Genomic DNA, 27,446 nt, shown 5'->3' on the forward strand with positions numbered 1-27,446 from the left:
CTCCTGTAGGCCCTGGAAGGGTTCTGGGGATGCGCTGGCCTCCTGCAGGTCCTGGAAGGGTTCTGGGGGTGTGCTGGCCTCCTGAAGGTCCTGGAAGGGTTCTGGGGCTGTGCTGGCCTCCTGCAGGTCCTGGAAGGGTTCTGGGGGTGTGCTGGCCTCCTGCAGGTCCTGGAAAGGTTCTGGGGATGCGCTGGCCTCCTGCAGGTCCTGGAAGGGTTCTGGGGGTGTCCTGGGCTCCTGCAGGTCCTGGAAGGGCTTCCAGGGTGTTCTGGGTCCTGGAAGGGTTTCCGGAATGTTCTGAGCTCCTGCAGGTCCTGGCAGGGTTGGGGTGGCTCCCCGAGGCCGCGCTGAGCCCTTTGTCCCCCTCTGTGTCCCCAGGACCCCCCTGCACTACGCGGCGGCCAACGGCAGCTACCAGTGCACGGTGACCCTGGTGACAGCCGGGGCCACCGTCAACGAGGCCGACGGCAAAGGCTGCACGGCGCTGCACTACGCGGCTGCCTCCGACACCTACCGCAGGTGAGGGCACTGCCACCAGCCTGGGGGCCACCTGGGGGCACTGCCACCAGCCTGGGGGCACCTGGGGGCACTGCCACCAGCCCGGGTGGCACTGGGGGCACTGCCACCAGCCCGGGTGGCACTGGGGGCACTGCCACCAGCCTGGGTGCCACCTGGGGGCACTGCCACCAGCCTGGGGGCCACCTGGGGGCACTGCCACCAGCCTGGGGCCACCTGGGGGCACTGCCACCAGCCTGGGGGCCACCTGGGGGGGCACTATCACCAACCCGGGTGGCACTGGGGGCACTGCCACCAGCCTGGGTGCCACCTGGGGGCACTGCCACCAGCCTTGGGGCCACCTGGGGGCACTGCCGCCAGCCTGGGGGCCACCTAGGGGCACTGCCACCAGCCTGGCTGCCACCTGGGGGCACTGCCACCAGCCTGGGGGCCACCTGGGGGCACTGCCACCAGCCTGGGGGCACCTGGGGGCACTGCCACCAGCCTGGGTGCCACCTGGGGGCACTGCCACCAGCCTGGGGGCCACCTGGGGGCACTGCCGCCAGCCTGGGTGCCACCTGGGGGCACTGCCACCAGCCTGGGGGCCACCTGGGGGCACTGCCGCCAGCCTGGGGGCCACCTGGGGCACTGCCACCAGCCTGGGGGCCACCTGGGGGCACTACCACCAGCCTGGGTGCCATCTGGGGGCACTGCCACCAGCCTGGGTGCCACCTGGGGGCACTGCCACCAGCCTGGGTGCCACCTGGGGGCACTGCCACCAACCTGGGTGCCACCTGGGGGCACTGCCACCAGCCTGGGTGCCATCTGGGGGCACTGCCACCAGCCTGGGTGCCACCTGGGGGCACTGCCACCAACCTGGGTGCCACCTGGGGGCACTGCCACCAGCCTGGGTGCCACCTGGGGGCACTGCCACCAACCTGGGTGCCACCTGGGGGCACTGCCACCAGCCTGGGTGCCACCTGGGGGCACTGCCACCAGCCTGGGTGCCACCTGGGGGCACTGCCACCAACCTGGGTGCCACCTGGGGGCACTGCCACCAGCCTGGGTGCCACCTGGGGGCACTGCCACCAGCCTGGGTGCCACCTGGGGGCACTGCCGCCAACCCAGGTGGCACTGGGGGGGCACCCAGGGCACTGTCACCGCCCTGGGGCACTGGGAGGGCACCCTGGGGGCACCCGGGGCACTGGCACCAGCCTATGGTGGCACCTGGGGGCACTGCCACCTGCCTGGGGGCCACCTGGGGGCACTGCCACCAACCTGGGTGCCACCTGGGGGCACTGCCACCAGCCTGGGTGCCACCTGGGGGCACTGCCACCAACCTGGGTGCCACCTGGGGGCACTGCCACCAACCCAGGTGGCACTGGGGGGGCACCCAGGGCACTGTCACCACCCTGGGGGCACTGGGAGGGCACCCTGGGGGCACCCAGGGCACTGGCACCAGCCTGAGGTGGCACCTGGGCGCATTGTCACCACCCTGGGTGGCACCTGGGGGCACTGGGAGGGTACACTGGGGGGCACCAGGGGCACTGCCACCAGCCTGAGGTGGCACCTGGGGGCATTGTCACCAGCCTGGGTGGCACTGTGGGGGTACTGGGGTCATTGTCACCAGCCTCAGGTGGCACTGGGGCACTGGCAGCAGCTTGAGGTGGCACCTGGGGGCATTGTCATCAGCCTGAGGTGGCACTGGGAGGGTACACTGGGGGGGCACCGGGGGCACTGCCACCAGCCTGAGGTGGCGCCTGGCGGTATTGTCACCAGCCCGGGTGGCACTGTGGGGGTACCAGGGGCATTGTCACCAGCCTGAGGTGGCACTGGGGCACTGGCACCAACCCAGGTGGCACCTGAGGGCACTGCCACCAGCCCGGGTGGCACCTGGGGGCACTGGGAGGGCATGCTGGGGGCACCAGGGGCACTGCCACCAGCCTGAGGTGGCATCTGGGGGCATTGTCACCAGCCCCAGGTGGCAGTGGGGCACTGTCACCAACCCCAGGTGGCACTGCGAGGGCACCCAGGGCTCTGTGACCAGCCTGAGGTGGCACTGGGGCACTGCCACCAGCCCCAGGTGGCACTGGGAGGGCACCCAGGGCACTGTCACCAGCCCCAGGTGGCACTGGGAGGGCACTCAGGGCATTGTCACCAGCCTGAGGTGGCACTGGGGCACTGTCACCAGCCCCACTGGCACTGGGGAGGCGCCCAGGACGCTGTCACCAGCCCCAGGTGGCACTGGGGCACTGCCACCAGCCCCAGGTGGCAGTGGGAGGGCACTCAGGGCATTGTCACCAGCCTGAGGTGGCACTGGGGCACTGTCACCAGCCCCACTGGCACTGGGGAGGCACCCAGGGCTCTGTCACCAGCCCCACTGGCACTGGGGAGGCACCCAGGGCTCTGTCACCAGCCCCAGGTGGCACTGGGGCACTGTCACCAGCCGGAGGTGGCACCACGGTCACTGTCACCGCCCCGCGGTGGCCCCGGTGCCGTTGCAGAGCCGAGGCTCATTCAGGACCCAGCGAGGAGGAGCCCCTGAAGGAGTCGAGGCTGAAGGAGGCGTTCTTGTGAGTGCTGGGGGGGACTGGGAGGGACTGGGAGAGACTGGGAGAGACTGGGAGGGACTGGGAGGGACTAGGGATGGACTAGGAGGGATTGGGATGGACTAGGAATGGACTGGGAGGGATTAGGAATGGACTGGGATTGAACTGGGATGGACTAGGGATGGACTGGGATTGAACTGGGAGGGATTAGGATTGAACTGGGATTGAACTGGGATGGACTGGGATTGAACTGGGATGGACTAGGAATGGACTGGGATGGACTGGGAAGGATTGGGATTGAACTGGGATGGACTGGGAGGGACTGGGAGGGACTGGGATGGACTAGGAATGGACTGGGATTGAACTGGGATGGACTAGGAATGGACTGGGAGGGACTGGGATGGACTGGGAGGGACTGGGATTGAACTGGGATGGACTAGGAATGGACTGGGAGGGACTGGGATGGACTGGGAGGGACTGGGATTGAACTGGGATGGACTAGGAATGGACTGGGAGGGACTGGGAGGGATTGGGATTGAACTGGGATGGACTAGGGATGGACTGGGAGGGATTGGGATTGAACTGGGAGGGACTAGGAATGGACTGGGAGAGACTGGGATGGACTGGGAGGGACTGGGATGGATTGGGAGGGTCTGGGATGGACTGGGATTAACTGGCATGGACTGGGATGGACTGGGATTGAACTGGGGATGGACTGGGATGGACTAGGATTAACTGGGATGGACTGGGAATGGACTGGGATTCAACTGGGAATGGGCTGGGAATGAACTGGGAGTTTGCTAAAATTTACTGGGAATTTGATGGGAATTTAATGGGAATTTGCTAAAATTTACTGGGAATTTGTTGGGATTTTACTGGGGATTTGCTGGGAGTTTGAGGGAATTTGCTGGGAATATGCTGGAAATTTGTTGGCAATTTCCTGGGAATTTACTGGGAATATACTGGGAGTTTGATGGGAATTTATGGGGAATATACTGGGAGTTTGATGGGAATTTATGGGGAATATACTGGGAGTTTGATGGGAATTTATGGGGAATATACTGGGAGTTTGATGGGAATTTACTGAAATTTGCTGGGAACATACTAGGAATTTGCTGGGAATTTTGCTGAGAATTTAAAGGGAATTTTACTGGAAATATACTGGGAGTTTGATAGGAATTTCCTGGGAATATACTGGGAATTTTCTGGGAGTTTGATGGGAATTTACAGGAAATTTAATGGGAATTAGCTGGGATTTTACTGAAATTTACTGGGAACATACTAGGAATTTTGCTGAGAATTTGCTGGGAATTTACTGGGATTTTACTGGGATTTTCTGGGATTTTACTGGGATTTTCTGGGATTTTACTGGGATTTCCCTGAAAATCTGCTGGGAATTCTCTCTGCAGAGCGTCAGGAGAAGAACCCCCTGCTCCTATTCCAGCCCAACCCCACCCCTCCTCACTCCCAGCACCCTCTGTGGGATTTTGGGGTTTTCCCCACAGATTTTTCACCCTTTTCCTGAATTTTTTTTTTTTTTTTTGCTTTTTTCCCACTTGCAGCTGTCTGGAATTCCTGCTGGACAACGGTGCTGACCCCTCCCTGCGGGACAAGCAGGGCTACACCGCCGTCCACTACGCCGCCGCCTACGGCAACCGGCAGAACCTCGAGCTGGTGAGGGCTGAGGGAGGGGGGAAAACACCCTCAGGAATGGGGGAAAACACCCTCAGGAATGGGGGGAAAACACCTCCAGGAATGGGGGAAAACATCCTCAGGAATGGGGGAAAAACACCTCCAGGAATGGGGGGAAACACCTCCAGGAATGGGGGGAAAACACCCTCAGGAATGGGGGAAAAACACCCTCAGGAATGGGGGAAAACATCCTCAGGAATGGGGGAAACACCCCCAGGAATGGGGGAAAACATCCTCAGGAATGGGGGAAAAATACCCTCAGGAATGGGGGAAATCACCCTCAGGAATGGGGGGAAAACACCTCCAGGAATGGGGGGAAATCACCCCTAGGAAATGGGGGGAAACACCTCCAGGAATGGGGGGAAACACCTCCAGGAATGGGGGGAAACACCTCCAGGAATGGGGGGAAACACCTCCAGGAATGGGGGAAAAATACCCTCAGGAATGGGGGAAAAATACCCTCAGGAATGGGGGAAAACATCCTCAGGAATGGGGGGAAACACCCTCAGGAATGGGGAAAAACACCTCCAGGAATGGGGGAAAACATCCTCAGGAATGGGGGAAAACATCCTCAGGAATGGGGGGAAACACCTCCAGGAATGGGGGGAAACACCCTCAGGAATGGGGGAAAACACCCTCAGGAATAGGGGAAAAACACCTCCAGGAATGGGGGAAAATCATCTCCAGGAATGGGGGGAAACACCTCCAGGAATGGGGGAAAACACCCTCAGGAATGGGGGAAAAATACCCTCAGGAATGGGGGAAACACCTCCAGGAATGGGGGGAAACACCTCCAGGAATGGGGGAAAACACCTCCAGGAATGGGGGAAAACACCCTCAGGAATGGGGGAAAAATACCCTCCAGGAATGGGGGGAAAACACCTCCAGGAATGGGGGAAATCAACCTCAGGAATGGGGGGAAATCACCCCTAGGAAATGGGGGAAAACAGTCTTAGGAATGGGGGAAAACACCCTCAGGAATGGGGGAAATCACCCTCAGGAATGGGGGAAAACACCCTCAGGAATGGGGGGAAACACCCTCAGGAATGGGGGAAAACACCCTCAGGAATGGGGGGAAACATCTCTAGGAATGGGGGAAAACACCCCAGGAATGGGGGAAATCGCCCTCAGGAATGGGGGAAAATCACCCCTAGGAAATGGGGGAAAACACCTCCAGAAATGGGGGAAAACACCTCCAGAAATGGGGAAAACACCTCCAGGAATGGGGGGAAATCAGCCAGGAAATGGGGGAAAAGCAACCCCAGAGTGGGGGAAAATCAGCCAGGAAAAGGGGGGAACTCACCCCCAGGAATGGGGGAAAACACCCTCAGGAATGGGGGAAAACACCTCCAGGAATGGGGGAAACACCCTCAGGAATGGGGGAAAACACCTCCAGGAATGGGGGAAAACACCCTCAGGAATGGGGGGAAATCAGCCAGGAAATGGGGGAAAAGCAACCCCAGAGTGGGGGAAAATCAGCCCCCAGGAATGGGGGAAAACATCCTCAGGAATGGGGGAAAATCAGCCAGGAAATAGGGGAAAACACCACCAGGAAAGGGGGAAAACATCGTCAGGAATGGGGAAAATCATCCCCAGAAATTGTGGAAAACCCTTCCAGGAAATAAGGGAAAACACCACCAGGAAAGGGAGAAAATCAGCCAGGAAATAGGGGAAAACACCACCAAGAATGGGGGAAAATCATCCCCAGGAAAGGGGGAAAACACCCTCAGGAATGGGGGAAAACACCTCCAAGAATGGGGGAAAATCATCCCCAGGAAATGGAGGAAAACACCTCCAAGAATGGGGGGAAATGCCCCCAGGAATGGGGGAAAGCACCCTCAGGAATGGGGGGAAATCATCCCCAGAAATTGTGGAAAACACTTCCAGGAAATAGGGGAAAATACCCTCAGGAAATGGGGAAAATCAGCTGGGAAATGGGGGAAAATCATCCCCAGGAAAGGGGGGAAACACCCTCAGGAATGGGGGGGCAACACTTCCAGGAATGGGGGAAAATCAGCCAGGAAATTAGGAGAAATAATTCAGGAAATGGGGGAAAATCGTCCAGGAAAAGGGGGAAAACACTCCCAGGAAAGGGGGAAAATCACCCCCAGAAATAGGGGGAATCCCACAGGAAAAGAGGGAAATGCTCTCTGGGAAAGGGGGAAAACACCCCAGGAAAGGGGGGAAATTTCACTGGGAAGGGGGAAAAATTGTCCAGGAAATGAAGGAAAATCACCCCCAGAAATGAGGGGAAAATCGTCCAGGAAAAGGGGAAAATCACCCCCAGGAAAGGGGGAGAATCATCCAGGAAATGAGGGGAAATAATTCAGGAAATGGGGGAAAATCATCCCCAGGAAATGGGGGAAACAGCACCAGGAATGGGGGAATATCATCCCCAGAAATGAGGAAAATCATCCAGAAAAGGGGGAGAATCTCCCTGGGAAAGGGGGAAAATCATCCAGGAAAAGGGGGAAAATCATCCAGGAAAAGGGGGAGAATCATCCAGGAAATGAGGGGAAATAATTCAGGAAATGGGGGAAATCATCCCCAGGAAAGGGGGGAAACAGCACCAGGAATGGGGGAAAATCACCCCCAGAAATGAGGAAAATCATCCAGAAAAGGGGGAGAATCTCCCTGGGAAAGGGGGAAAATCATCCAGGAAAAGGGGGGAAATCAGCCAGGAAATGAGGGGAAATAATTCAGGAAATGGGGGAAAATCACCCCCAGGAAATGGGGGAAACAGCACCAGGAATGGGGGAAAATCACGCCCAGAATTGGGGGGAAATCACCCTCAGGAAATGAGGAAAATCATCCAGAAAAGGGGGAGAATCTCCCTGGGAAAGGGGGAAAATTATCCAGGAAATGAGGGGAAATAATTCAGGAAATGGGGGAAAATCACCCCCAGGAAATGGGGGAAAATCACCCCCAGGAAAGGGAAAAAATCCTCCAGGAAAGGGGGAAATCCTCCCCAGGAAAGGGGGGAAATCACCCCCAGAAATGGGGGAAAATCTCCTGGGAAAGAGGGAAAATCACCCCCAGGAAATGAGGGGAAATCCCAAGTGGGAAAGGGAAAAAAATCCCAACAGGAAAGAGGGAAAATCTGAGCTGGGGAGAAAATTTGAGCTGAAAAACTCAAAACTGAGAGAAAAGTTGGGAATGCGAATCAGGAAAAATGGGATTTTTGGAATAGCCCGTCCCCAAATTTGGGGGGTTTTTGGAGTTTTTGGGATTGGGATTTTTGGAGGTTTTGGGGTCAGGACTTCTGGAGTTTTGGGAGTTTTGGGGTCGGAGTTTTTGGGGTTTTGGGTTGGGATTTTTGGAATTTTTGGGGTTTTGGGGGTCGGGATTTTTGAATTTTTGGGGGGTTTTGGGGTCAGAGTTTTTGGGGATTTTTTGAGTTTTTGGGATCAAGGTTTTTGGACTTTTTGGGGTCAGGATTTTTTGAGTTTTTGGGGTTTTGGGGCCAGGATTTTTGGAGTTTTTGGGGTTTTTGGGGTCAAGATTTTTGGAGTTTTTTGGGGTTTTGGAGCGGGGGGTTTTGAGTTTCTTTGAGTTTTGGGGGTTTTGTGGTTGGAGTTTTTTGAGTTGTTGGGATTTTAGGGTGGGATTTTTGGAGTTCTTGGGGTTTTGGGGTCAGAGTTTTTGGGGTTTTGGGTTGGGATTTTTTGAGCTTTTTGCAGTTTTGGGGCCAGGATTTTTGGAGTTTTTTGGGGTTTTGAGGTCAGGATTTTTGGGTTTTTTGGAGTCAGGATTTTTTGAGTTTTTGGGGTTTTGGGGCCAGGATTTTTGGGGTTTTTGGGGTTTTTGGGGTGGGATTTTTGGAATTCTTGGGGATTTTGGGGTCGGGATTTTTGGAGTTTTTTGGGGTTTTGGGGTCGGGGTTTTTGGAGGTTTTGGGGTTGGGATTTTTGGAGTTTTTTGAGGTTTTGGGGTCGGGGTTTTTGGACTTTTTGGGGTCAGGATTTTTGGAGGTTTTTGGGGTTTTGGGGTCGGGATTTTTGGAGTTTTTGGGGTTTTTTGCCCCTGCTGCAGCTCAGGGTGGGTTTGGGGAGCTCTGGGGTCAGTTCTGGATTTGGGATTTTGTCCTTGCAGCTCCTGGAAATGTCCTTTAACTGCCTGGAGGATGTGGAAAGCACCGTTCCAGTCAGCCCTTTGCACTTAGCTGTGAGTGCCTGCGGGTCCTGGAAGGGTTCTAGAAGGTTCTGGAAGGGTTCCTGAGCGGTTCTGGGCTCCTGCAGGTCCTGGAAGGGTTCCTAAAGTGTCCTGGAAAGGTTCTGGGGATGTCCTGGAAGGATTCTGGAGGGTTCTGGAAGGGTTCTGGGGTGGCCTGGGATGGTCCTGGGAGGGTTCTGGTGGTGTCCTGGGCTCCTGCTGGGTCCTGGAAGGGTTCCTGAGGGTCCTGGAAGGGTTCCTGAGGGTCCTGGAAGGGTTCTTGGCATGTCCTGGCCTCCTGCAGGTCCTGAAGGGGTTCCCAAAGTGTCCTGGGAAGGTCCTGGGAGGGTTCCTGAAGGGTTCTGGGCTCCTGCAGGTCCTGGAAGGGTTCTTAAAGGGTCCTGGAAAGGTTCTGGGGGTGTTCTGGGTCCTGGGAGGGTTCTGGAAGGGTTCTCAAAGTGTCCTGGAAGGGTTCTGGGGGTGTTCTGGGTCCTGGAAGGGTTCTGGAAAGGTTCTGGGGGTGTTCTGGGTCCTGGAAGGGTCCTGGAAGGGTCCTGGAAGGGTTCTCAAAGTGTCCTGGAAGGGTTCTGGGGGTGTTCTGGGTCCTGGGAGGGTTCTGGGGGAGACATTTCTGGTGGGGACATTTCTGGTGGGGACATTTCTGGGTGCTTAGAGGGTACTTTGGGAGACACTTCTGGTTATCTGAGGGACACTCTGAGTACCTGAGGGACACTCTGGGTACCTGAGGGACACTTTGGGTACCTGAGGGACACTTTGGGTACCTGGAGGACATTTCTGGTTACCTGAGTGACACTTTGAGTACCTGAGGGACACTCTGGGTACCTGAGGGACACTGTGAGTACCTGGGGGACACTTTGGGTACCTGGAGGACATTTCTGGGTACCTGAGGGACACTTTGGGTATCTGAGGGGCACTTTGGGTACCTGAGGGACACTTTGGGTATCTGAGGGACACTTTGGTTACCTGGGGGACACTTTGGGTACCTGAGGGACACTTTGGGTACCTGGGGGACACTTTGGTTACCTGGGGGACACTCTGAATACTTGAGGGACACTTTGGGTTCCTGGAGGACATTTCTGGTTGCCCAGGGGACATTTCTGGTTACCTGATGGCCACTTTGGGTACCTGAGGGACACTTTGGTTACCTGGGGGACACTTTGGTTACCTGAGGGACACTCTGGGTACCTGGGGGACACTTCTGGTTACCTGAGGGACACTTTGGGTACCTGAGGGACACTTTGGGTTCCTGGAGGACATTTCTGGTTACCTGAGGGACACTTTGGGTACCTGGGGGACATTTCTGGTTGCCCAAGGGACATTTCTGGTTACCTGGGGGACACTTTGAGTACCTGAGGGACACTTTGGTTACCTGAGGGACACTCTGGTTACCTGAGGGCCACTTTGGGTACCTGGGGGACACTTTGGTTACCTGGAGGACATTTCTGGTTGCCCAAGGGACATTTTTGGTTACCTGAGGGACACTTTGGTTACCTGAGGGACACTCTGGGTACCTGAGGGACACTTTGGGTACCTGAGGGACACTTTGGGTACCTGGATGACCCTTTGGGTACCTGGGGGACACTTTGGGTACCTGAGGGACACTTTGGGTACCTGAGGGACACTGTGAGTACCTGAGGGCCACTTTGGGTACCTGAGGGACATTTCTGGTTACCTGAGTGACACTTTGAGTACCTGAGGGACACTCTGGTTACCTGAGGGACACTTTGGGTACCTGAGGGACACTCTGAGTACCTGAGGGACACTCTGGGTACCTGGGGGACACTCTGGGTACCTGGGGGACACTTTGGGTACCTGAGGGACATTTTTGGTTACCTGAGGGACACTCTGAATACTTGAGGGACACTTTGGGTTCCTGGAGGACATTTCTGGTTGCCCAGGGGACATTTCTGGTTACCTGATGGCCACTTTGGTTACCTGAGGGACACTTTGGGTACCTGGGGGACACTTTGGGTTCCTGGAGGACATTTCTGGTTACCTGAGGGCCACTTTGGGTACCTGAGGGACACTTTGGTTACCTGGGGGACACTTTGGTTACCTGAGGGACACTTTGGTTACCTGGGGGACACTTTGGTTACCTGAGGGCCACTTTGGGTACCTGAGGAGCACCCTAGGCAACACTCCCACCTGCCACCTGCGTGTCCCACCTGCCATGTCCTGGCCATGACCTGTGTGTCCCCTGTCCCCAGGCCTACAATGGTCACTGTGAAGCCCTCAAGGCTCTGGCTGAGACCTTGGTGAACCTGGACGTGCGGGACCACAAGGGCCGCACCGCGCTCTACCTGGCCACGGAGCGCGGCGCCAGCGAGTGCGTGCAGGTGCTCACCAGCCACGGCGCCTCCGCCCTGGTCAAGGAGAGGAAGAGGAAGTGGACACCTCTCCATGCTGCAGGTGGCACCTGGCGGGGCTCCTGAGGGGTTCTGGGCTCCTGCAGGTCTTGGAAGGGTTCCAAAAGTGACTTGGGAGGGTTCTGGAATGTCCTGGGAGGGTTCCTGAGGGGTTCTGGGCTCCTGCAGGTCTTGGAAGGGTTCTGGAAGGTCCTGGAAGGGTTCCTGGGCTCCTGCAGGTCTTGGAAGGGTTCTGGAAGGTCCTGGAAGGGTTCCTGGGCTCCTGCAGGTCTTGGAAGGGTTCTGGAGGGTCCTGGGAGGGTTCTGGAATGTCCTGGAAGGGTTCCTGAGGGGTTCTGGGCTCCTGCAGGTCTTGGAAGGGTTCTGGAGGGTCCTGGGAGGGTTCTGGAAGGTCCTGGGAGGGTTCTGGAAGGTCCTGGAAGGGCTCCTGAGGGGTTCTGGGCTCCTGCAGGTCTTGGAAGGGTTCTGGAGGGTCCTGGGAGGGTTCTGGAAGGTCCTGGAAGGGTTCCTGAGGGGTTCTGGGCTCCTGCAGGTCTTGGAAGGGTTCTTGAGGGTCCTGGGAGGGTTCTGGAAGGTCCTGAAAGGGTTCCTGAGGGGTTCTGAGCTCCTGCAGGTCTTGGAAGGGTTCCAAAAGTGACTTGGGAGGGTTCTGGAATGTCCTGGAAGGGTTCCTTAAGGGGTTCTGGGCTCCTGCAGGTCTTGGAAGGGTTCTGGAGGGTCCTGGGAGGGTTCTGGAAGGTCCTGGGAGGGTTCTGGAATGTCCTGGCAGGGTTCCTGAGGGGTTCTGGGCTCCTGCAGGTCTTGGAAGGGTTCCAAAAGTGACTTGGGAGGGTTCTGGAAGGTCCTGGAAGGGTTCCTGAGGGGTTCTGGGCTCCTGCAGGTCTTGGAAGGGTTCCAAAAGTGACTTGGGAGAGTTCTGGAAGGTCCTGGAAGGGCTCCTGAGGGGTTCTGGGCTCCTGCAGGTCTTGGAAGGGTTCCAAAAGTGACTTGGGAGGGTTCTGGAAGGTCCTGGAAGGGTTCCTTAAGGGGTTCTGGGCTCCTGCAGGTCTTGGAAGGGTTCTGGAGGGTCCTGGGAGGGTTCTGGAAGGTCCTGGGAGGGTTCTGGAATGTCCTGGAAGGGCTCCTGAGGGGTTCTGGGCTCCTGCAGGTCTTGAAAGGGTTCCAAAAGTGACTTGGGAGGGTTCTGGAATGTCCTGGAAGGGTTCCTTAATGGGTTCTTGGCTCCTGCAGGTCTTGGAAGGGTTCTGGAGGGTCCTGGGAGGGTTCTGGAATGTCCTGGCAGGGTTCCTGAGGGGTTCTGGGCTCCTGCAGGTTCTGGAAGCGTTCCCAAAGTGACTTTGGAGGGTCTGGGAGGGTTTTCAGGGTTTTCTGGAAGGGTTCCTGAGGGGTTCTGGGCTCCTGCAGGTTCTGGAAGGGTTCCCAAAGTGTCCTGGGAGGGTTCTGGGAGGGTTCCTGAGGTGTTCTGGGTCCTGGAAGGGAATGGGGCCCTGCAGAACCCAAAACCCCCAGGGGTTCAGCCCCTTCCTGAGGGTTTGGGCGTTCCTGACTTGTCGTCCCTTTTTCCTTCTCCTTCTTTCTCATCCCCCTTTGCTCATCCCTCTTTTCCTCCTCTCTCTTTACCTTGTTTCTCTTTTCCTCCTCCCTTTTCCTCCTCCCATTTTCTCCTCCCTTCTTCCTCCTCCCTTTTCCTCCTCCCATTTCCCTCCTCCCCTTTTCCTCCTCCCATTTTCTCCTCCCCTTTTCCTCCTCCCATTTTCTCCTCCCATTTTCCTCCTCGCATTTTCTCCTCCCATTTTTCCTTCTCCATTTTCCTCCTCCCTTTTCCTCCTCCCTTTTTCCTCCTTCCATTTCTCCTCCTCCCTTTTCCTCTTCCCTTTTCCTCCTCCCTTTTTCCTCCTCCCTTTTTCCTCCTCCCATTTTCTCCTCCCATTTTCCTCCTCCCATTTTCTCCTCCCTTTTCCTCCTCCCATTTTCCTCCTCTCATTTCCCTCCTCCCTTTTTCCTCTTCCCATTTCTTCCTCCCATTTTCTCCTCCCATTTTTTCTTCTCCATTTTCCTCCTCCCCTTTTCCTCCTCCCTTTTCCTCCTCCCATTTTTCCTCCCATTTTCTCCTCTCTTTTTCCTCCTCCCTTTTTCCTCCTCCCATTTTCTCCTCCCATTTTTCCTTCTCCATTTCCTCCTCCCTTTTCCTCCTCCCTTTTTTCTCCTTCCATTTCTCCTCCTCCCATTTTCCTCCTCCCATTTTCTCCTCCCATTTTCTCCTCTCATTTTTCTCCTCCCAATTTCCTCCTCGCATTTTCTCCTCCCATTTTTCCTTCTCCATTTCCTCCTCCCTTTTCCTCCTCCCTTTTTTCTCCTTCCATTTCTCCTCCTCCCATTTCCTCCTCCCATTTTCCTCCTCCCATTTTCTCCTCCCTTTTCCTCCTCCCATTTTCCTCCTCTCATTTCCCTCCTCCCTTTTTCCTCTTCCCATTTCTTCCTCCCATTTTCTCCTCCCATTTTTTCTTCTCCATTTTCCTCCTCCCCTTTTCCTCCTCCCTTTTCCTCCTCCCATTTTTCCTCCCATTTTCTCCTCTCTTTTTCCTCCTCCCTTTTTCCTCCTCCCATTTTCTCCTCCCATTTTTCCTTCTCCATTTCCTCCTCCCTTTTCCTCCTCCCTTTTTTCTCCTTCCATTTCTCCTCCTCCCATTTTCCTCCTCCCATTTTCTCCTCCCATTTTCTCCTCTCATTTTTCTCCTCCCAATTTCCTCCTCGCATTTTCTCCTCCCATTTTTCCTTCTCCATTTCCTCCTCCCTTTTCCTCCTCCCTTTTTTCTCCTTCCATTTCTCCTCCTCCCTTTTCCTCCTCCCATTTTCTCCTCCCATTTTCTTCTCCCATTTTCCTCCTCCCATTTTTCCTTCTCCATTTCCTCCTCCCTTTTTTCTCCTCCCATTTTCTCCTCCCATTTTCTCCTCCCGTTTTCTCCTCCCATTTTCTCCTCTCATTTTTCTCCTCCCATTTCCCTCCTCCCATTTTCTCCTCCCATTTTCCTCCTCCCTTTTTCCTCCTTCCATTTCTCCTCCTCCCTTTTCCTCTTCCCTTTTCCTCCTCCCTTTTTCCTCCTCCCATTTTCTCCTCCCATTTTCTCCTCCCATTTTCCTCCTCCCTTTTTCCTCCTTCCATTTCTCCTCCTCCCTTTTCCTCCTCCCATTTTCCTCTTCCCTTTTCCTCCTCCCTTTTTCCTCCTCCCTTTTCCTCCTCCCATTTTTCTCCTCCCATTTTCCTCCTCCCTTCTTCCTCCTTCCATTTCTCATCCTCCCATTTTCTCCTCCCATTTTCCTCCTCCCTTTTTTCTCCTCCCTTTTTTCTCCTCCCTTTTTTCTCCTCCCATTTCCTCCTCCCTTTCCCTCCTCCCTTCCCCGTTCCCGTGCCCAGCTGCCAACGGGAACACGGATTCCCTGCACCTCCTGATCGACAGCGGCGAGCGGGCGGACATCACCGACGTCATGGACATCCACGGCCAGTGAGTGCCACCAGAGCCACCAGAGCCACCTGGGACAGGGAGGGGAACCTGCTGGAAGGTCCCAGCTTGAGATAAGGACCAGGAGAGATCCCTCAGCAAACTCCAGCGTGGCCAAAACAAGCTGGAATTTGGGATATTGGTTGAGTTAATTGGGTTTATTGGTGGTAAAATCATGGGGGGATCGTGAGAGGGGAAATGGTTCCAAGGAGCTTCTCCTGACCCTTCCCAGCTCCTCTGCTCCTCCCTGAGGAATGGGGGCTGGGCACAAGAACCTTCCATTTTTTCCTGCTTAAATATCTTATCCCAGAGGTGCCACCACCATCCTAAGTGTCCCTCAGCACCATTCCCAATTGTCCCAACACCTCCAGGTTCTTGGTGGTCTCCTTGAATTCTCCATCCACACCATTCCAACCCCTCCTGTCCTTGGTGCTCTCCATGAATTCTCCATCCCAGCCCTCCTGTCCTTGGTGCTCTCCATGAATTCTCCATCCCAACCCCTCCATGTCCTTGGTGCTCTCCATGAATTCTCCATCCCAACCCCTCCATGTCCTTGGTGCTCTCCATGAGTTCTCCATCCCAACCCCTCCATGTCCTTGGTGCTCTCCATGAGTTCTCCATCCCAACCCCTCCATGTCCTTGGTGCTGTTCATGAATTCTCCATGAGTTCTCCATCCCAAACCCCTCCCTGTCCTTGGTGCTCTCCATGAATTCTCCATCCCAACCCCTCCATGTCCTTGGTGCTCTCCACGAGTTCTCCATCCCAGCCCCTCCATGTCCTTGGTGCTCTCCATGAATTCCCCATCCCAACCCCTCCATGTCCTTGGTGCTCTCCATGAATTCCCCATCCCAAACCCCTCCATGTCCTTGGTGCTCTCCATGAATTCTCCATCCCAACCCCTCCATGTCCTTGGTGCTGTCCATGAGTTCCCCATCCCAACCCCTCCATGTCCTTGGTGCTCTCCATGAATTCTCCATCCCAACCCCTCCATGTCCTTGCTGCTCTCCATGAATTCTCCATGAGTTCTCCATCCCAAACCCCTCCATGTCCTTGGTGCTCCCCATGAATTCTCCATCCCAGCCCCTCCATGTCCTTGGTGCTCTCCATGAATTCTCCATCCCAAACCCCTCCATGTCCTTGTTGCTCTCCATGAATTCTCCATCCCAACCCCTCCATGTCCTTGGTGCTCTCCATGAGTTCTCCATCCCAACCCTCCATGTCCTTGGTGCTCTCCATGAATTCTCCATCCCAAACCCCTCCAGGTCCTTGGTGCTCTCCATGAATTCTCCATCCCAAACCCCTCCAGGTCCTTGGTGCTCTCCATGAATTCTCCATCCCAATCCCTCCATGTCCTTGGTGTTCTCCATGAGTTCTCCATCCCAAACCCCTCCATGTCCTTGGTGCTCTCCATGAATTCTCCATCCCAAACCCCTCCATGTCCTTGGTGCTCTCCATGAGTTCTCCACCCTTTCCCTTCCAGGACCCCGCTGATGCTGGCCATCATGAACGGCCACGTGGACTGTGTCCATCTCCTGCTGGACAAGGGCTCCACGGCCGACGCCGCCGACAAGAGGGGCCGGACGGCGCTGCACCGGGGGGTGAGGGGGGGTCTGGGGGTGAGGGGGGGTCTCAGGTGGTAGGAGGGGTCTGGGGGTGAGTGGGGGTCCAGGGGTGAGTGGGGGTCAGGGGTTGAGTGGTGGTCTGGGGTGAGTGAGCGTCCCAGGGGGTGAGTGAGGATCTGGGGGTGAGTGGGGGTCCGGGGGTGAGTGGGGATAAAGGGGGGTGAGTGGGGTCTGGGATGAGTGGGGGTCCCAGGGGTGAGGGGTCGTCTGGGGTGAGTGTGGGGTCTGGGGGTGAGGGGGGGTCCCAGGGGTGAGTGGGGGTCCCAGGGGGTGAGGGGTAGTCTGGGATGAGTGAGGGTCTGGGGGTGAGTGGGGGTCTGGGGGTGAGGGGGAGTCCCAGGGCTGAGTGGAGGTCTAGGGGTGAGTGGGGGTCTGGGGGTGAGTGGGGGTACAGGGGGGTGAATGGGGGTCTGGGGGTGAGTGGGGGTACAGGGGGGTGAATGGGGGTCTGGGGGTGAGTGGGAGTCCCAAGGGTGAGTGGGGGTCTGGGGGTGAGTGGGGGTCTGGGTCTCCTGCTGGGCTGGGTGGGTCCTGATCCCACCCAGGGGTGGGGGCACTCAGAGGGGGTTTTGTGCTGTTTTAAAAAGTTTTGTTCTGTTTTTGGTCTTATGGGAAGAGTGAGATAATGTAGATGTTACAATTAGATATAGATAGATTTAAATATTGATAGCTATTGATAGATATATAGATATATATATGTAGTTATATAGATCTATAGATATAGAGATACATACAGAGAGACATAGACATTAAACAATACAAAAAACTAAAACCTGAGGCATGTCACTAAGCCAGCACAGAATCTGAAAAGTATAAAAAATATATCTATAAATATAAATATATATGTATATGTAAGTATAAAAAAACTGAAGCCTGAGTGACCCTGCTAAGGCAACATAGAATCTGGATAATATTAAAAATATTTTTTAAAATTATATATATATATATATATATATAAATATAAAACCCTAAAGCCTGAGCCATGCCAGTCAGCCAGCACAGAATCAGGATAATATAAAAAATATTTAAAATATGTGTGTGTTATATATATTATATATATATATATTAAAAAAATTAAAGCCTGAGGAAGCACAGAACGTGGATATTGTGATGAAGCATCAGAAGGCTGGCTCTGAGCTGGGCTGTGTCCCCAGGCAGTGACAGGCTGTGGGGAGTGCCTGGCTGTCCTGCTGGACCACGATGGGTCTGTGTAGATATGGAGATACAGATAGAGATATATAGAGATATAGATAGAGATGTATAGATATAGACATAAAGAAATATTAAACTCTAAAACCACTAATCCAAAAGCCACATTCACTCCTCTCTGGGCTGTGTCCCCAGGCAGTGACGGGCTGTGAGGAGTGCCTGGCTGTCCTGCTGGACCGGGATGGGTCTGTGTAGATATGGAGATACAGACAGAGATAGATAGATAGAGATAGAGATAGAGATAGACATAGATATAGCTATAGATATTGATATAGACATAAAGAAATACAAAACCCTAAAGCCTGAGGCATCCCACTAATCCAAAAGCCACGTTAACCCCTCACTGACTGCCCCTGAAGGCAGTGATGGGTTGTGAGGAATGCCTGGCTGCCCTGCTGGACCAGGATGTATCTGTGTAGATATGGACATACAGACAGATATAGATATAGATAGATGGATATAAACATAACAAAATACAAACCCCTAAAACCTGAGGCATCTTCTGATAAAAAGCCACATTCACCCTTCTCTGGGCTGTGTCCCCAGGCAGTGACGGGCTGTGGGGAGTGCCTGGCTGCCCTGCTGGACCGGGATGGGTCTGTGTAGATATGGAGATACAGATAGAGATAGATAGAGATAGAGATAGATAGATAGATAGATATGGATATGGCTATGGATATGGATATGGATATAAATATGGATATGGATACAGATACAGACATAGATATAGATATAGATATAGATATAGATATAGGTATAGATAGATGGATATAAACATAACAAAATACAAACCCCTAAAACCTGAGGCATCTTCTGATAAAAAGCCACATTCACCCCTCTCTGGGCTGTGTCCCCAGGCAGTGACGGGCTGTGGGGAGTGCCTGGCTGCCCTGCTGGACCAGGATATATCTGTATAGATATGGAGATACAGATAGATATAGATATAGATATAGATATAGATACAGATACAGGTATAGATATAGATATAGATATAGATAGATATAGATATAGACATAAAGAAATACAAAACCCTAAAGCCTGAGGCATCCCACTAATCCAAAGGCCACGTTAACCCCTCACTGGCTGCCCCGCAGGCGGTGACGGGCTGTGAGGACTGCCTGGCTGCCCTGCTGGACCACGATGCCTTCGTCCTGTGCCGGGACTTCAAGGGCCGCACCCCGATCCACTTCGCCTCGGCCTGCGGGCACCTGGAGGTGCTGCGGACGCTGCTGCGCGCCGCGCTCTCCACCGACCCGCTGGACGCCGTGGTGGACTACAGCGGCTACTCGCCCATGCACTGGGCCTCCTACAGTGGTGAGAGCCCATCCACTCCAAAATCCAGCTGCTCTTCCTGTTCTTGTGGGTTTTGGGGTTTTTCTGGGGTTTTTCTGGAGGTTTTTTTGGGTTTTTTGGGTCTGTGGAGGACTACAGCGGCTCCTCGCCCATGCACTGGGCCTCCTACAGTGGTGAGAGCCCATCCACTCCAAAATCCAGCTGCTCTTCCTGCTCTTGTGGAGTTTTGGGGATTTTTGGGGTTTTTTCTGGATTTTTTCTGGGGTTTTTTGGGACAATTGTAGACTACAGCAGCTCCTCTCCCATGCACTGGGCCTCCTACAGTGGTGAGAGCTGAACCACTCCAAAACCCAAATGGTCCTTCTGTTCTTGTGGGTTTTGGGGTTTTTCTGGGGTTTTTCTGGAGGTTTTTTTGGTTTTTTGGGTCTGTGGTGGACTACAGCGGCTCCTCGCCCATGCACTGGGCCTCCTACAGTGGTGAGAGCCCATCCACTCCAAAATCCAGCTGCTCTTCCTGCTCTTGTGGAGTTTTGAGGGGTTTTGGGGTTTTTTCTGGGGTTTTTTGGGGTTTTTTGGGACCATTGTAGACTACAGCAGCTCCTCTCCCATGCACTGGGCCTCCTACAGTGGTGAGAGCCCATCCACTCCAAAATCCAGCTGCTCTTCCTGCTCTTGTGGAGTTTTGAGGGGTTTTGGGTTTTTTTCTGGGTTTTTTTGGGTTTTTTGGGACCATTGTAGACTACAGCGGCTACTCGCCCATGCACTGGGCCTCCTACAGTGGTGAGAGCTGAACCACTCCAAAATCCAGCTGTTCTTCCTGCTCTTGTGGAGTTTTAAGGGGTTTTGGGTTTTTTTCTGGGATTTTTTTGGACCATTGTAGACTACAGAGGCTCCTCGCCCATGCACTGGGCCTCCTACAGTGGTGAGAGCCCATCCACTCCAAAATCCAGCTGCTCTTCCTGCTCTTGTGGGGTTTTGAGGGGTTTTGGGTTTTTTTCTGGATTTTTTCTGGGTTTTTTTGGGTTTTTTGGGACTAATGTAGACTACAGAGGCTCCTCGCCCATGCACTGGGCCTCCTACAGTGGTGAGAGCCCATCCACTCCAAAATCCAGCTGCTCTTCCTGTTCTTGTGGAGTTTTGAGGGGTTTTGGGTTTTTTTCTGGGGTTTTTTGGGGTTTTTTGGGACCATTGTAGACTACAGTGGCTCCTCGCCCATGCACTGGGCCTCCTACAGTGGTGAGACCTGATCCACTCCAAAACCCAAATGGTCCTTCTGTTCTTTTTGGGTTTTTGGGGTTTTCCTGGTGTTTTCTGGAGTTTTTCTGGGGGTTTTGGGGTTTTTTTTGGGTTTCCTGGGGTTTTTTTTGGCTCTGTGGTGGACTACAGAGGCTCCTCACCCATGCACTGGGTCTCCTACAGTGGTGAGACCCCAATCTACTCCAAAATCCAGCTGTTCCTTCTCCTCTTTGGGGTTTTTGGGGTGTTATTGGGTTTTGGGGGTTTTTCTGGGGTTTTTTGGGGGTTTTTTTTGGTTTTTGGGGGTTTTTTGGGTTTTTTGGGGTCTGTGGTGGACTACAGTGGCTACTCACCCATGCACTGGGCTTCCTACGGTGGTGAGAGCCTGATCCACTCCAAAACCCAACTGGTCCTCCTCTTCTTTTTAGGTTTTTTGGGGTTTTTTGGGGTTTTTTCTAGATTTTTGGGATTTTTTTCTGGGGTTTTTTTGGGGTCTGTGGTGGACTACAGTGGCTCCTCGCCCATGCACTGGGCCTCCTACAGTGGTGAGACCTGAACCACTCCAAAACCCAAATGGTCCTTCTGTTCTTGTGGGTTTTGGGGGTTTTCTGTGTTTTCTGGAGTTTTTCTGGGGGTTTGGGGGTTTTTTTGGGTTTCCTGGGGTTTTTTATGGGTCTGTGGTGGACTACAGCAGCTCCTCACCCATGCATTGGGCCTCCTACAGTGGTGAGACCCCAATCTACTCCAAAATCCAGCTGTTCCTTCTCCTCTTTGGGGTTTTTGGGGTGTTATTGGGTTTTGGGGGTTTTTCTGGGGTTTTTTGGTGGTTTTTTTTGTTGTTTAGGGGGTTTTTTTGGGGTTTTTTTTGGGGTCTGTGGTGGGCTACAGTGGCTACTCACCCATGCACTGGGTCTCCTACAGTGGTGAGAGCCTGATCCACTCGAAAACCCAAATGGTCCTCCTCTTCTTTTTAGGTTTTAGGGGTTTTTTGGGTTTTTTTCTAGATTTTTGGGGTTTTTTTCTGGGTTTTTTTTTTCGGTCTGTGGACTACAGCAGCTCCTCGCCCACGCACTGGGCCTCCTACAGTGGTGAGACCTGATCCACTCCAAAACCCAAATGGTCCTTCTGTTCTTTTTGGGGTTTTTTGGGGTTTTTCTGGTGTTTTCTGGAGTTTTTCTGGGGGTTTTGGGGTTTTTTTTGGGTTTCCTGGGGGTTTTTTTGGGTCTGTGGTGGATTACAGCGGCTCCTCGCCCATGCACTGGGCCTCCTACAGTGGTGAGAGCCCAATCTACTCCAAAATCCAGCTGGTCCTTCTCCTCTTTGGGGTTTTTGGGGGGTTATTGGGTTTAGGGGTTTTTTCTCGGGTTTTTGGGGCTTTTTTTAGTTTTGGGGGTTTTTTTTGGGGGTGGGGGGGTGGTTTGGGATCCGTGGTGGGCTACAGTGACTACTCACCCATGCACTGGGTCTCCTACAGTGGTGAGAGCCTGATCCACTCCAAAACCCAAATGGTCCTCCTCTTCTTTTTAGGTTTTAGGGGTTTTTTGGGTTTTTTTCTAGATTTTTGGGGTTTTTTTCTGGGGTTTTTTTTTCGGTCTGTGGACTACAGCGGCTCCTCGCCCATGCACTGGGCCTCCTACAGTGGTGAGACCTGATCCACTCCAAAACCCAAATGGTCCTTCTGTTCTTGTGGGTTTTTGGGGTTTTCTGTGTTTTCTGGAGTTTTTCTGGGGGTTTGGGGGTTTTTTTTGGGTTTCCTGGGGTTTTTTATGGGTCTGTGGTGGACTACAGCAGCTCCTCACCCATGCATTGGGCCTCCTACAGTGGTGAGACCCCAATCTACTCCAAAATCCAGCTGTTCCTTCTCCTCTTTGGGGTTTTTGGGGTGTTATTGGGTTTTGGGGGTTTTTCTGGGGTTTTTTGGTGGTTTTTTTTTGTTGTTTAGGGGGTTTTTTTGGGGTTTTTTTGGGGTCTGTGGTGGGCTACAGTGACTACTCACCCATGCACTGGGTCTCCTACAGTGGTGAGAGCCTGATCCACTCGAAAACCCAAATGGTCCTCCTCTTCTTTTTAGGTTTTAGGGGTTTTTTGGGTTTTTTTCTAGATTTTTGGGGGTTTTTTCTGGGTTTTTTTTTTCGGTCTGTGGACTACAGCAGCTCCTCGCCCACGCACTGGGCCTCCTACAGTGGTGAGACCTGATCCACTCCAAAACCCAAATGGTCCTTCTGTTCTTTTTGGGGTTTTTGGGGTTTTTCTGGTGTTTTCTGGAGTTTTTCTGGGGGTTTTGGGGTTTTTTTTGGGTTTCCTGGGGGTTTTTTTGGGTCTGTGGTGGATTACAGCGGCTCCTCGCCCATGCACTGGGCCTCCTACAGTGGTGAGAGCCCAATCTACTCCAAAATCCAGCTGGTCCTTCTCCTCTTTGGGGTTTTTGGGGGGTTATTGGGTTTAGGGGTTTTTTCTCGGGTTTTTGGGGCTTTTTTTAGTTTTGGGGGTTTTTTTTGGGGGTGGGGGGGTGGTTTGGGATCCGTGGTGGGCTACAGTGACTACTCACCCATGCACTGGGTCTCCTACAGTGGTGAGAGCCTGATCCACTCCAAAACCCAAATGGTCCTCCTCTTCTTTTTAGGTTTTAGGGGTTTTTTGGGTTTTTTTCTAGATTTTTGGGGTTTTTTTCTGGGGTTTTTTTTTCGGTCTGTGGACTACAGCGGCTCCTCGCCCACGCACTGGGCCTCCTACAGTGGTGAGACCTGATCCACTCCAAAACCCAAATGGTCCTTCTGTTCTTGTGGGTTTTTGGGGTTTTCCTGGTGTTTTCTGGAGTTTTTCTGGGGGTTTTGGTTTTTTTTTTGGGTTTCCTGGGGTTTTTTTTGGCTCTGTGGTGGACTACAGCGGCTCCTCACCCATGCACTGGGCCTCCTACAGTGGTGAGACCCCAATCTACTCCAAAATCCAGCTGTTCCTTCTCCTCTTTGGGGTTTTTGCGGTGTTATTGGGTTTTGGGGGTTTTTCTGGGGTTTTTTGGGGGTTTTTTTGGTTTTGGGGGGTTTTTTGGGTTTTTTGGGGTCTGTGGTGGACTACAGCGGCTCCTCGCCCACGCACTGGGCCTCCTACAGTGGTGAGAGCCTGATCCACTTGAAAACCCAAATGACCCTCCTCTTCTTTTTAGGTTTTTGGGTTTTTTGGGTTTTTTTCTAGATTTTTGGGGTTTTTTTCTGGGGTTTTTTTTCGGTCTGTGGACTACAGCGACTCCTCGCCCACGCACTGGGCCTCCTACAGTGGTGAGACCTGATCCACTCCAAAACCCAAATGGTCCTTCTGTTCTTTTTGGGTTTTTTGGGGTTTTTCTGGGTTTTCCTGGAGTTTTCCTGGGGGTCTGAGGGTTTTTGGGGGGGTTATTTTGGGGTTTTTCTGGGGGTTTTTTTTGGATCCATGGTAGGACCACAGCAGCTCCTCACCTGTGCACTGGGTCTCCTACAGTGGTGAGACCCCAAACTTCAGCATCCCATCCCTGCCTCAGTTTCCCTTTTCCTGCATCCCCCAAACCTTGAAGTGGCCCCGAGCTGTGCCAGGAGAGGTTCAGGATGGACATGAGGAGGAATTTCCTGCTGGAAAAGGTGGTCAGGCTTTGGAAGTGCCTGGAGGGAAGGAGGATCAGGAGGGGAATTTTCACCCCAAAACTCCCAGATGGGGAGAGCAGGGTCAGGATCTGCTCCAGGGAACAGCAGGAAGAGAAGGAACAGCCCCAAATTCCTGCAGAGGAGAGTCAGGAACAGCCCCAAATTCCTCCAGAAGTTCAGGGTGGACATCAGGAGGTGTAAAAGGTGGTCAGGCTTTGGAAGTACCTGCAGAAAAGGAGGCTCAGGGGGGAATTTCCACCCCAAAACTCCCTGATGGGAGAGTGGAGCCAGGTGGGATCAACATCTGCTCCCAGGGAACACCAAAACAAGAGGAAATGACCCCAAATTCCTCCAGGAGAAGCTCAGGGTGGACACGGGAGGAATAAAAGGTGCTCAGGCTCTGGAGCTGCCCAGGGAGGTTTGGTGTCCCCAGCCCTGAGGTGTCCAGGCAAGAACTGGACGTGGCTCTCAGGGCTGGGGGTCACTCCCAGCTTGGGCTGGATGCTCTGGGGGGGATTTTGGGGATTTTTGGGATTTTGGGATTTAGGGAGAAGCTGCTGCAGCTGCTGTTCCTGTCTCCCCAGGGCACGAAGATTGTCTTGAATTGTTACTTGAACACAACCCGTTTGCTTACCTAGAGGGAAATCCCTTTACTCCATTGCACTGTGCAGTGTAAGTGACACCCCGGAAGAATTCAGGGGTTTGGAGGCCCTGGGTGGGCAAAAAAGGGAATTTTACCCCAAAAGAATTCTGGGGTTTGGAGCCCCAAGATGGGCTAAAAAGGGAATTTTACCCCAAAAATAATTCAAATAATTCTGGGGTTTGGAGCTCCTGGGATGGGCTGAAAAGGGAATTTTACCCTGAAAGAATTCTGGGGTTTGGAGCCCCTGGATGGGCAAAAAAGGGAATTTTACCCCAAAATAATTCTGGGATTTGGAGCCCCTGGATGGGCTAAAAAGGGAATTTTACCCCAAAATAATTCAAATAATTCTGGGGTTTGGAGCCCCTGGGATGGGCTGAAAAGGGAATTTTTACCCCAAAAGAATTCTAATAATTCCAGGCCTTGAGGCTCCGTGGGATGGGCAAAAAAGGGAATTTTACCCTGAAAGAATTCCGTGGTTTGGAGCCCCTGGATGGGCAAAAAAGGGACTTTTACCCCAAAATAATTCTGGGATTTGGAGCCCCAAAATGGGCTAAAAAGGGAATTTTACCCCAAAATAGTTCTGGGGTTTGGAGCCCCTGGATAGGCTAAAAAGGGAATTTTACCCCAAAAGAATTCAAATAATTCTGGGGTTTGGAGCCCCTGGATGGGCAAAAAAGGGAATTTTACCCCAAAAGAATTCTGGGGTTTGGAGCCCCTGAAATGGGGTGAAAAGGGAATTTTACCCCAAAATAATTCTGGGGTTTGGAGCCCCTGGATGGGCTAAAAAGGGAATTTTACCCCAAAATAATTCTGGGATTTGGAGCCCCAAAATGGACTAAAAAGGGAATTTTACCCCAAAATAATTCTGGGGTTTGGAGTCCCTGAAATGGGGTGGAAAGGGAATTTTACCCCAAAATAATTCCGGGGTTTGGAGCCCCTGGATGGGCAAAAAAGGGAATTTTACCCCAAAAGAATTCTGGGATTTGGAGCCCCTGGATGGGCTAAAAAGGGAATTTTACCCCAAAAGAATTCTGCGGTTTGGAGCCCCTGAAATGGGGTGAAAAGGGAATTTTACCCCAAAAGAATTCTGGGATTTGGAGCCCCTGGATGGGCTGAAAAGGGAATTTTACCCCAAAAGAATTCTGGGATTTGGAGCCCCTGGATGGGCAAAAAAGGGAATTTTACCCCAAAAGAATTGTAATAATTCTGGGCATGGAGTCCCTGGGATGGGCTGAAAAGGGATTTTTACCCCAAAAAATAATTCAAATAATTCCAGGCCTTGAGGCTCCGTGGGATGGACAAAAAAGGGAATTTTACCCTGAAAGAATTCGGGGGTTTGGAGCCCCTGGATGGGCTAAAAAGGGAATTTTACCCCAAAATAATTCTGGGGTTTGGAGTCCCTGAAATGGGGTGGAAAGGGAATTTTACCCCAAAAATAATTCAAATAATTCCGGGGTTTGGAGCTCCTGGGATGGGCTGAAAAGGGAATTTTACCCCAAAATAATTCTGGGATTTGGAGCTACTGGGATAGGCTGAAAAGGGAATTTTACCCTGAAAGAATTCTGGGGTTTGGAGCCCCTGAAATGGGGTGGAAAGGGAATTTTACCCCAAAATAATTCTGGGGTTTGGAGCCCCTGAAATGGGGTGGAAAGGGAATTTTACCCCAAAAATAATTCAAATAATTCTGTGGTTTGGAGCTCCTGGGGTGGGCTGAAAAGGGAATTTTACCCCAAAATAATTCAAATAATTCTGGAGTTTGGAGCCCTTGAAATGGGGTGAAAAGGGAATTTTACCCCAAAATAATTCAAATAATTCTGGGGTTTGGAGCTCCTGGGATGGGCTGAAAAGAGAATTATATCCCAAAATAATTCTGGAGTTTGGAGCCTCTGGGATGGGGTGAAAAGGGAATTTTACCCTGAAAGAATTCAAATAATTCCGGGGTTTGGAGCCCCTGGATGGGCAAAAAAGGGAATTTTACCCCAAAATAATTCTGGGGTTTGGAGCCCCTGAAATGGGGTTGAAAGGGGAATTTTACCCCAAAAGAATTCTGTGGTTTGGAGCCCCTGAAATGGGGTGAAAAGGGAATTTTACCCCAAAATAATTCAAATAATTCTGTGGTTTGGAGCCTCTGGGATGGGCTGAAAAGGGAATTTTATCCCAAAAAAATTCTGGGGTTTGGAGGCCCTGAAATGAGGTTGAAAGGGGAATTTTGCCCCAAAAGAACTGCAAGGATTGCAGGCCTTGGAGCCCCCAAAAAGGGAATTTTTCCCCCCAAATCCTCCCTTCCCTGCAGAATCAACAACCAGGACGGCACTGCTGAGATGCTGGTGGAAGCTCTGGGTGCCAAGATTGTCAATAGCAGAGATGCCAAAGGAAGGTCAGCACCAAATTGTTTCTTTTAATTATTAATTGATTAATTAATTCATCATTTAGTTTGTCAAATTTACTTGGTTAATATTAATTTATTAATAATGTAATTAAATAGTTCATTTTTATTTGTATAAGGATTGCGTATTTATTAAAATTATTTAATTGATTCATTTATTGATATTTAAAATGTATTGCATTTCCTTTCTTAATATTAATTTCTTAATGATGTGTTTGATTATTTAATTATTATTAGAAGGATTGTGTATTTATTAAAAGTGCCCAGCAGGGCTACACCCTAAATAGACTCAGAGTCACGAGTTTTGGATATAAATATAAATTTATATATAATATAATGTAATGTAATGTAATGTAATGTAATGTAATATAATATAATATAATGTAATATAATGTAATATAGTATAGTATAATATAATATAATATAATATAATATAATATAATATAATATAATATAATATAATATAATATAATATAATATAATATAATATAATATAATATAATATAATATAATATAATATAATATAATATAATATAATATAATATAATATAATATAATATAATATAATACAATATAATATAATATAAATCATATAATATAATATAATATAATACAATATAATATAATGCAATATAATGCAATATAATATAATGTAATATAATGTAAT

The 27,446-nt window shown here is 52.0% G+C and overlaps 1 protein-coding gene across 1 annotated transcript in view; it reads left to right on the forward strand.

The window, feature by feature from the left end:
- The window catches only part of ANKRD52 (ankyrin repeat domain 52), a 63,139-nt gene that overhangs the window by 20,193 nt on the left and 15,500 nt on the right, over positions 1-27,446 (forward strand). The window contains exons 14-23 of the mRNA XM_059871803.1: positions 379-519; positions 3,000-3,068; positions 4,607-4,718; positions 8,829-8,900; positions 11,117-11,318; positions 14,691-14,778; positions 16,257-16,374; positions 18,702-18,921; positions 24,335-24,422; positions 26,687-26,770. Of these exons, the coding sequence (XP_059727786.1) occupies positions 379-519; positions 3,000-3,068; positions 4,607-4,718; positions 8,829-8,900; positions 11,117-11,318; positions 14,691-14,778; positions 16,257-16,374; positions 18,702-18,921; positions 24,335-24,422; positions 26,687-26,770 (1,194 nt within the window). The remainder of the gene's footprint in view (positions 1-378; positions 520-2,999; positions 3,069-4,606; positions 4,719-8,828; positions 8,901-11,116; positions 11,319-14,690; positions 14,779-16,256; positions 16,375-18,701; positions 18,922-24,334; positions 24,423-26,686; positions 26,771-27,446) is intronic.

This window comes from Haemorhous mexicanus, chromosome 33 (genome assembly GCF_027477595.1).
Source record: "Haemorhous mexicanus isolate bHaeMex1 chromosome 33, bHaeMex1.pri, whole genome shotgun sequence".
In the NCBI taxonomy this organism is placed as follows: Eukaryota; Metazoa; Chordata; class Aves; order Passeriformes; family Fringillidae; genus Haemorhous; species Haemorhous mexicanus.